General features: G+C 28.9%; 1 protein-coding gene across 1 annotated transcript; it reads left to right on the forward strand.

Annotated features, from left to right (window-relative positions):
• The first annotated feature begins 333 nt into the window (after nt 1-333).
• On the forward strand, nt 334-9,300 carry LOC129974908 (speckle-type POZ protein B-like). The gene is made up of 2 exons (XM_056087692.1): nt 334-774; nt 7,066-9,300. Exons 1-2 carry the CDS (start codon nt 369-371, stop codon nt 7,656-7,658), a joined length of 999 nt encoding a protein of 332 aa, XP_055943667.1. The 5' UTR covers nt 334-368; the 3' UTR covers nt 7,659-9,300.
• The last annotated feature ends 1,275 nt before the right edge of the window (nt 9,301-10,575 follow it).

Genomic DNA, 10,575 nt, shown 5'->3' on the forward strand with positions numbered 1-10,575 from the left:
GTAGAATATAGGACTAAAGTAAACATTTTAAAGAAATGACATATATTTTTAACTCATCTTTTCCAGAAAATGGTTCACTCTAATAAATAAATAGTTTTGAGAAAAAAAAATTTAAGAAGTAAGCTGAAACAGATAAATTAATTCAATCACACGTTAATTAAATTAGTAAATTAAGTATTAATTACAATTAATAAATTTTATATTTAACATTAAGTAATAATTTTTAATTAATAATATGATTGAAATAACAGATATTTGGAACGCATATTTAAAAATAACAATAGCAATATTATTTGTTATTCAAAAAATCGTGGATTATGCATCTCTACAAAATTGTGCTATGTGGTCGTTCTCCTGTATTCTTGGCCATGTTAACCGGTGACATGAAAGAAAAGAAAAATGAATGTATTGAGATTGAAGATATTGCGTATGACGTTTTGGATAAATTTGTCTTCTTTCTTTATACAGATACGTTTAAAGATCTCGAATGGGAAGCAGTTATCGGTCTTTATTATGCCGCTGACAAGTATCAAGTGGAACGATTGAAAATTTTGTGTTGTTCTTTCTTCCTAAAGGATATCGATGTTCATAATGTTTGCGAAATCTTAATGTTGATTGATAAACATCATGATTCTGATTTCAGAATGAGAGTTGAGGATTTTATTTTGAAAAATGATGATGAGGTCTTTAGCTCATCAACATGGAAGCAATTTGTTGATGAACAACCTTTTCTGCCTGCCAAGACAATGCTCCTGAAGTATGATAAAGATAAAGGTAATTTTTATAAATATATTTTAAAACTTATTTCCTTTTTTGTAAAGATGACAGACATTTTATGAAATTGTATTCTTCATTTTTCATGATCTCCGAATAATTTGAATTTTTTCACTTATATAAATTTATTTTAAGGAGAGCCTTTTTTATCAATGGTGGTCATACATCGTCTCTTAGTCATATGGGAACGATTCATTGATATGCAAGGATTGATAGGAGTTATGCTGTTTCCTTTGTAGTTAAATGCTTTTAAAGGAAAAGAATCGCTGGGAATCAAAAGATTTCCAAATTAGAATAGTTTGAATGGTAGCTCCTCAGACTAACCTTTTCTCTTTCTTTATAAAAATATTCATTCAGAAATTTTTTTAGATGAATGATTTATCGTTAATAACCTGCGACAGTGATCAGTTATTAACCTGCGATTCCCTTTCGACATACTCGTGTACTAACTAATAAGACATGCTGCAATTTGTTCTTGTCTTCTAAATGTAATGAAGAAATTCAAAAAGGACCTAAATGACTATCTCACCTTTCTTGCACTAGCATCATTATCCAGTATTTTCTGTGATTATCCTGGCTATCATGAAAATCAATTTAGAAACTATCCATCGCCATTCACGATGGAAGTTATGCTATTTCCTTTGTAGTTAAATTCTTCAGTGATATCTTAAAATTATGTTTATGCTTAGACTTTCAGTGGTATTGCTTAAAATGTATTATATTTCGATGGAATTGCGTAAAATATTTTTATCATAATATCGTATTTAAAGCCCATCAAATATCAGATTATGTCAGTATTCTTTCGTTTTGTTTATGCGATATATATATAAAAAAACATTTAGCTAAATAAGTAAACTTTAATTACATAAACTGCATATCAAAATTGCTCAGAAATTTCTAATTTTATATCACCTCAGTAAGTAGGAAGAAATAAAAATGCATATTTGATTGCACCTCTTATATTAAGAACTAAAGAGGGAATAAATTCTAGCTGTGTACATTTAAAAAACATTACATACAAATTTCAAATGCATATAATCATATCTCATGCATATTGAGTACTAAGTGTTAGAATAATATTGTTCCATTTTGTCGAATGTTGGAAATTCTTTATCTATTTAGATCGTTAAGTTTTGACTTTATCGTGTGAAATTGTACTCGGGCTACCGGATAAAGATTTTTTGAATGGATATGCTCAAAATCTGATAGAAAAACGAGATTGTTATAGAGGCCATACATCAAATTTCATCTTTCTAGTTCAAATCGTTTTTGAGTTATCTTTCTCACATACAAACCTAACTCCAATCCTAGATCCAAGCACAGGCCACCTCTTGGCGTCTTTTTGAATTCCGATAGGTTGCCACAGGTTGTTGTAGGTTTCCCTAGGTTGCCACATTGGCGATAACGTCGCCAATGTGGCAACCTAGACGAATTTTTTAAAATTTATTTTTATTTTATTTATTTTATTTTACTTTTTATTATATTTACTTTATTTATTTATTTTTATTTTTATTTATTTATGTATTATTTTATTTTATTATTATTTTTTATTATTATTTTATTATATTTTTATTATTTTATTTTATTATTATTTTTTATTTATTATATTTATTTTTTTATTCTATTTATTATTATTTCTGGCCTTCAAGTATCGTTTTTTTACTGAAAAATAATGATAATAACAAAAATTCAATTAGTAGTCAACTTGGCGAGATTTCAAATAAGTCACCAAGAGGTGGGCCCATCTAAGATTTTACCTGTATCTTCGTATTCAGGCATGACTGAAACTTGGAAATTCAAGTTCTAATTTTTTCGACGATAATTTATATTTTGTGTACTTCGTATACAAGAAATTAAAAACGAAAGTAAGGCTTTATAAGCTAATAAGCTGAGACTCTATTGACCGAATCTTTTCAAGTGAGATTTTGAACAAATTTAATTATATCTCAAAAACTACAGCAAATTTAGAAATAATATTTAATGTCATATAAAAATGTATACCCAGAATAAATTATTGAGAAATTCGGGTTCTGTAATGTAGAATTTCGAGACAGCAATTGACTAACATAGATAATTTACGCTATAGTTAATTATACATAGTTCCCAACGCATAGGTCCGAGGTTCGATCCTTGCGCTGGACAAGGTCGACGCAGCCTTTAATCCCCTCAATGTATCGATAAACTGAGGACCAAGCATACTTGGGAAATAAATACTGGGGGCTCCGCGTTAGGCTGACCACCTAACCGGGAGATATGCCTTGCACCTCTGGGCCCTTGGTCAAGAAAGCAAATATGGATATTGTAGGCCTTGGCCCACATGGGTTGTTTCGCCAGTTTATTTGGCTAATAAATACAAGAATTATGCAAAAGTTCCTTTGTTTTATCGATAACTATATAATCTTTGTAATACAAATCAGAAACGGAAATGGGCTCTGTAAGTATCGGAGAAAATTTCAAATAGAATATTTCCAGCGAATCATATAATTTGATTTGTGCATTAAGTTTTATAAATTCAGATTTTCGTCTTTGCTACGAACAGTTATTTGTTATGCTTCAATAAGCATATTATTGTAGTTATTTTCATGCAGACTTTTTTACATTTTATACTCATTACTTGATAGATTAACCCCGTAATGCTTTGCCATTTCTATATTTGAGTACATTTATAGATTAAATGAACACAACTGAAAGTTGGATATCAATTATGGTATTTAATTAAAATTAGATTTTTACATATGTATCATTTATTATATTTGTGTTTTAAATCACTTAAACTGTAATTACTGTTGTGTTCAACTTTAAGTCCATTGCAATGTTCTTGGATATACAACGTTTTTGGCATATATATGTAATGATATTTTAATTCTGATATCAATTTAATTAATTTCCAATATTTTTTCTTAATTTAGCCCATCGTAACTTCATTCTAAAATATTCTCTTATTTCGTGATCCAATTCCACTTTCGGTTTAATTAATCCCTTTGCAAAAATAATGCGCCATCAGTACTACGTATCAAATGAAAGTGACACTTTAGCCCTTATCAAAGGTCATTCCATCGGCGCGTGGCCGGAAATCTTAGGTTATATAAGACTAGTGATCATTTGTTTCTGCCCTTTTTGCTTCTTCTTACTTCTGCTTTTGTGCCGTACTGGTCTGCCTGTAAATAAATTGTTTTCCCGAGATGGATATTAAATAGAGAATAAAATGAAATAAAAAATACAACGCCTCGTCTATGTCTTCAAACCTGCACTCTTCTTCAACCAAAATTATGTTATATATATATAACACTAGAATTACCAATACCATCATTTTGACGGTTTTAAAATTTCATGCTTAAAAATTTTGATATATTTTATGTTTTGTTCTAGTAATTTATGACGACTTTTAATGAAATATAATAACAATTACATATTCTTATTCAATTTTTACTCAGCCATTTTAACTTTCATAATCAGTATGACCTATACCTATTTATACCATGACCCGTAAAATGAAGGCTTTAGCAATTTTTAAGTTTATAATATTTTATGGTTCATCTATGCAACGATGGACAATATGTTTTTACATTCATTTATACATCGCTTTCAGACATTTCCTGAAAAAATTTGAATTACTTTTTCCATATATTTTCCATAGAACTCTATTATGAATATAGTTGCTTCAGAAAAGATGCCTCCCCTCAAAAATAAGAACGGAAAGCAATGTATTGTACTCCAAAAAACCTCATAAAAAAAGAAGTCTTTGATAACGCAAATCTTGCCGTCTTCTATAGTGTAATAAATACGAAGCGATTTATATCTATGATGCATGCAACAAATATGTTTGTGGCAGGTGTCATCGAAGTTTACATGTACTTGCAAAATATAGGCATCATAATGAGGTTATTCAATATGAAATGTGATATCCTATAAATGCGAATACAAATGTTTTCTTTTGGTTTTTTATTAATAATAATGATTTATTATATTAATTGTTGTTTTTGTTGAATTATATTCTTTTATTTACATGACCTAAGCCAAAAATTACAATGAAAGCCATGATGATCAATTTGGCGGGGTGTGTGGTAAAACTAGGTATATATATGTAAGCATTATTTTATGTGAAGCAGAATGCTGTTTCGAAGACAGTGAAAAGACTTTTTACATTTTAAAATTAATTTTAATATCCATTCCGAGAAAGCATAATTATTTACAAGCAGAGACGCGGGCAAGGACGTCCGCCACAGCGCGACACAAAAGCGGAAGTCGAAAAAAGAACGAAATAAATTATCCCTCGTCTTATATAACCTGAGATTTTGATAGGAGAAATATTTCTTCATAGTGCTAATATATTAACCCTTATCGTGGCAAGATTTCTTTTTTGAAGAAAAGCAAAAAAAAAAAAAAAAAAAAAAAAATGTATATAAGTAGTTTCTTTACGCTATAAAAAACATTAAAAAAATATAAAAAATCGTGTAATAAAATTTTTTTAATAAAACTAAGTTAAAAATTATTTTATATTGGTAGTATATTTTTATAAAGTTGTATGTATGGTATACTATACAAAATGAACATAAGGGTTTAATAAGATTCCGATAGGGATTTCTTATGCATGTCAATCACAAGTAAGGGAAACACAGGGATTTTTAAAAAAAATGTACTTATTGGACATTTTTCTTCCCCTTCGTGCGGAGCGCGAGAATGTGTCGGCATTTAGCCGATTCAGCAATTTTATAAAGCTTCTCTTGAACTAATTAAATAGAGAAAGTGGAATTGGATCAAGAAATAAGAGAACGGACTTACTATGGGCTAAATTAAGATAAAATCGTGGAAATTAATTAAATTGAAATTAAGAATTTAAAATATCATTACATATATATATATTTAGCATCGGTAGTTATAGTGATATAAAGAAATCATTTGGGTTTTCTACACGTGCGTATGCAACGTATAATTAGTTGTCCATGACAAAAATATGATTTCACCAAATTCAGTCCATATATCCTCACTTTATAATACAGTAAATTCACCACAATTAATATTCACCTTTAAGAAACTTTCAAGATATTTTATAAAGTGGACATTATGGAACTTAACAAAATTCTTCTCACGATACAAATAAAAAAATCAAAATGTTAATACCTTTGAACTTACCACCATCATAGCCTGTCACTACACTGTGTCTATTTGAAAGGACGCTCAGACGTATCTTTTGAAGGAGCAGAAATCTGCATATATAAAACAGTAACGTACGTGGCACAAAATTGCACTTATTATTTACTGTAGAATGACAACATTCAAATATCAACAAACCATCAAAAGAATTTCAGACTGCTTCATTCATTGAATATTTTTACAAGTGCATTAAATCCAACACTTCGCTCAGCTAATTAATGGAACTGCAAAATATTCTGGAGATGTTTCGCTTTTTCACCAGAAAGTGCATTCAGTCTGAGGAAAGACGATATAAATGAAATAAAGAAATTGACATCAAACAAAATGTTTAATCGAGCGCAAAAATAGGTGAAACCATCTTGACCATCTTGAGGTAAGTAATTGTGGTAAGGTTTCAGATTAATTAACGGTTACTCGACAAGTACATCAAAATCCTGACAATTGTCCAAAAGCTCACCTAAAAGTTGCTATTCTAGATGGATACCAGAAATGGTAACAAATGGATTTTAGAGATTGCAAAAAACTGGCGACATATCGCTTCAAAATATTTGAATTTTGGCGACCGTATATTAAGTCTAGTCGTATCGTTATTACTTCCCTGTGGAAATTTATATTCATATTTTCTAAAATAATTATCTGACAAAAATTATCTTGGTATTATCTTAAGACCCAAAAAATTATCTATATAATGATATCAATTTCATTTCTGCACAATTTCCTCTTGAAAAAAATAATATTTTTAATTCAATTTGATACATTATCTGAAAAAATGTTTTAAAATGTTAAGAAGGAATTCAGACTATATATAATAACATTCAATCGCTTGTTTTTACCATCATTAACTCTCTAGTAGGATTTTCACTTCCACTCTTATTTCGTAATAAACATACTTTTTTAATTTGTTGTATATTGATTGAATTCATGTTTTCCAGTCGTATGAATTAAAAAATTAATCATTTAAGAGATAAAAAGTCGATCAAATGGGCAAACGAACTGATTGCCAAAAGCGGCTAGTTTCTTATAAAATATTCATTTTAGAATTTTTTATGGAAATTTTGAACCTCTAGATAAATTCAGACTATTTTTTAATAACATTGCAAGCTAATGTTATGTATTCATTTTTTAAATTCATTTCAGGTAAGAGAACCGTTCCTGAAACATATGACGAAAAGCTGTCTATACATCCTACTGTTCAAGATGATCTTCTAGCTTTATACAAAAGCAAAATCATTACCGATATCGACATTATATGTAAAGATACCACATTCCATGTCCACAAGTCTGTACTCTGTGCTAGTTCCATTATAATGAGAGAGTGGTTTAAAAAGGATATGAAATGCAAACCAAAGGATATTTTCGAAATTCAAGACTTGGAGGATGATATCGTTTCCCGGATGTTGCTTTTTTTGTACACCGATTCTTTAGAAGATGTACAGTGGGACATTGCTATGAAGCTGTACCATGCAGCAGATGTATACCAAATATTGCGATTAAAGATCAGATGTTCCTGTTTTCTAATAGAGAATCTCCAAATTTCCAATGCAAGCACCATTCTGCTGTTGGCACATGAACATCAAGATGCCAAACTCAAGTCTGTTGTAGAAGATTTCATATTCATGCACGATGAAGAAATATTTGGATCTGACGAATGGGCTCATTTCAGCGAATCTAACGTCCGCTTAGCTAATGAAACTATGCGTTCAAAATACAAAAAGAAAGATGACTTGTAATGTGTTCGTTTTATCTTTTGCTCTATATTGAATTAGCAAGCAGCATGCCCTCTCAAATTCGTTCACAGAAACAGAAAGCCGGTGTTTAATGTTACTTCTACGAGGGTTTTCTAGTAATTGTGTTGAAACAGACACACCTTTATATTGTTTAAAGGAAAAATTAACGAAAACTATCCAATTTCTCTTGTTATAATTTCTAGTGATTCATACTAATTGTGCAGAAACAGGCACATTTTTATAATGCTTAAATGCAAAATTAAGTAAAGCTAACCAATTTTGGTTATACTTTTTTGTGATTCATACTAATTGTGTAGAGACAGGCATATTTTTATAATGCTTAAATGCAAAATTATCTAAAACTAACCAATTTTTGTTATATTTTTATTGATTCATACTAATTGTGTAGAAACAGGCACATTCTTATTATGCTTAGATGAAAAATTAACTAAAATGAACCAATTTCTCTTGTTATAATTTTTTAGTGATTTATAGGAATTGTGTAGAAACAGGCATGTTTTTATTATGCTTAAAGGAAAAATTAACTAAAACTGACCAATTTCTTGTGTTATAATTTCTAGTGATTCGTACTAATTGTGTAGAAACAAGCACATTTTTATTATGCTTAGATGAAAAATTAACTAAAATGAACCAATTTCTCTTGTTATAATTTTTTAGTGATTTATAGGAATTGTGCAGAAACAGGCATGTTTTTATTATGCTTAAAGGAAAAATTAACTAAAACTGACCAATTTCTTGTGTTATAATTTCTAGTGATTCGTACTAATTGTGTAGAAACAAGCACATTTTTATTATGCTTAAAAGTAATATTAAGTGACACTAACCAATTTTTGTTATACTTTTTAGTGATTCATATTAATTGTGTAGAAACAGGGAAATTTTTTTAATGCTTAAATGAAAAATTATCTAAAACTAACCAATTCTTGTTATATTTTTATTGATTCATACTATTTGTGTAGAAACAGGCACATTTTTATTATGCTTAAAAGTAAAATTAAGTGACACTAACCAATTTTGGTTATACTTTTTAGTGATTCATACTAATTGTGTAAAAACAGGCATATTTTTATTATGCTTCAATGAAAAAGTAACTAAAACTAACCACTTTCTCTTGTTATAATTTCTAGTGATTCATACTAATTGTGTAGAAACAGGCACATTTTTATTATGCTTAAAAGTAATATTAAATGAAACTAACCAATTTTTGTTATACGTTTTAGTGATTCATACTAATTGTGTAGAAACAGGCATATTTTTATAATGCTTAAATGAAAAATTAACTAAAACTAACCACTTTCTCTTGTTATAATTTCTAGTGATTCATAGGACTTGTGTAGAAACAGGCACATTCTTATAAGATTTAAAGGAAAGATTAACTAAAATTCTTGTTATAATTTCTAAGGATTAATTTACTGTAGTTGTGTAAAACTAGTGTGCTTTTAAAATAATGTAGTAAGGTTGTTATTTTATTAATATTTATTTCCATATAAAGTGACCCCACTGAAATGCTGGATTTACCGTATTGGTACATTGTGTGGAAGGCAAAACAACATATATGGAAAAATATTATATGGAAAGATGCATCTCAAGTTAATAAAATGTATTGTTTACATAACTCTAAATATTGCTGTAATTAGTGTCAAAGAATAAAATAAACTTTAATTGAAAGTTATTTATTCCTGCTCACTAAGTAGTTTTGTATGTTAAGTATTCTTGTATACTCAGTTAATTAATTCGACCATTCATAGGACATATCTTTGAAAAAAATGATTACAAAACAAAATTTTTACTAAATATTAAAAACGTACACGTTATTTAACATACACATCATAACTTGCATTCTATAAAATTATATTTCCGGTCTCCCAAACAGCTGACTGTAGACATTCGTATCTGATACAATTTTCAAGTACAACATCAAACATTGATAGCTTATCTGTCAACAGATAAGTAATTTTTTAACAATTAGAATAGATAAGTCATTTTTATAGGGAACTCGACAATAGAAACTCTCTCTTCACCGAACTTCATCACCCACCATATTGAAATAAAAAAAAATGTTATAACTTACCCGCCAAAAATAATGTCAACTTCTTTCTTTCATACATGATTTATTTTCTAGGATTATCAACGGGTTTTTGAATAAAATTAAGAAGAATTGGATACAGACAATCGGCAACAATATGCATTTAAGGGTTAAGCTAGACTTACTACTTATGATTCTTACAAGAAGTTACTTTTAAACATCAAATTATAATGAAAATTAAAGCCTCGTTTATTTAATAGCCTTTCACCGGTTCTGTTCATTGCGTATATGAGTGATCCTATTAGAATCATCATAGCATATTCGTTTACTATATTTGGCGAAGTTCATTTTTTTTTTATTCGTCACGCACAGGTATTAACAGAATTCTTTTTCAGTCATATTACATATCTGCGAGCGATTACATATCTAAGAAAACAATGAAGACGGCTTGAATGTCAGCGCAGCAATGCAATATTTTTGTGAAAATTATACAAATTAAAAAAAAAATATTGCCAAAATGTGAGAATAGTTTATGCGTTTATTGAATCGGTATCATTAAAAAGATGTTTTCTTTTAATCTAAAAAATATTCTGTGCTACAATATTTTCGTGAATTATTTCGCATAAACATCAGCCTTTTCTTTAACCCTTTACACTCGAAAACAAGTAACCCATGCAAAATTATTCACCTAATACAAAGGCTTATTTATTGTTCAGAAAAATAAATATATATAATTAAATTGAATTTCCCTGACAAATTAATCTACATCTTTATACCATTCTGTAGGAATTTATAACAATTGAAATTGAAAAATAAATAAAACGTCAAAATGATGCACTATCTTGATTGGTGAGTGAGAAACACCATCCGAGC

Source organism: Argiope bruennichi, chromosome 7 (assembly GCF_947563725.1).
Source record: "Argiope bruennichi chromosome 7, qqArgBrue1.1, whole genome shotgun sequence".
Classification (NCBI taxonomy): domain Eukaryota; kingdom Metazoa; phylum Arthropoda; class Arachnida; order Araneae; family Araneidae; genus Argiope; species Argiope bruennichi.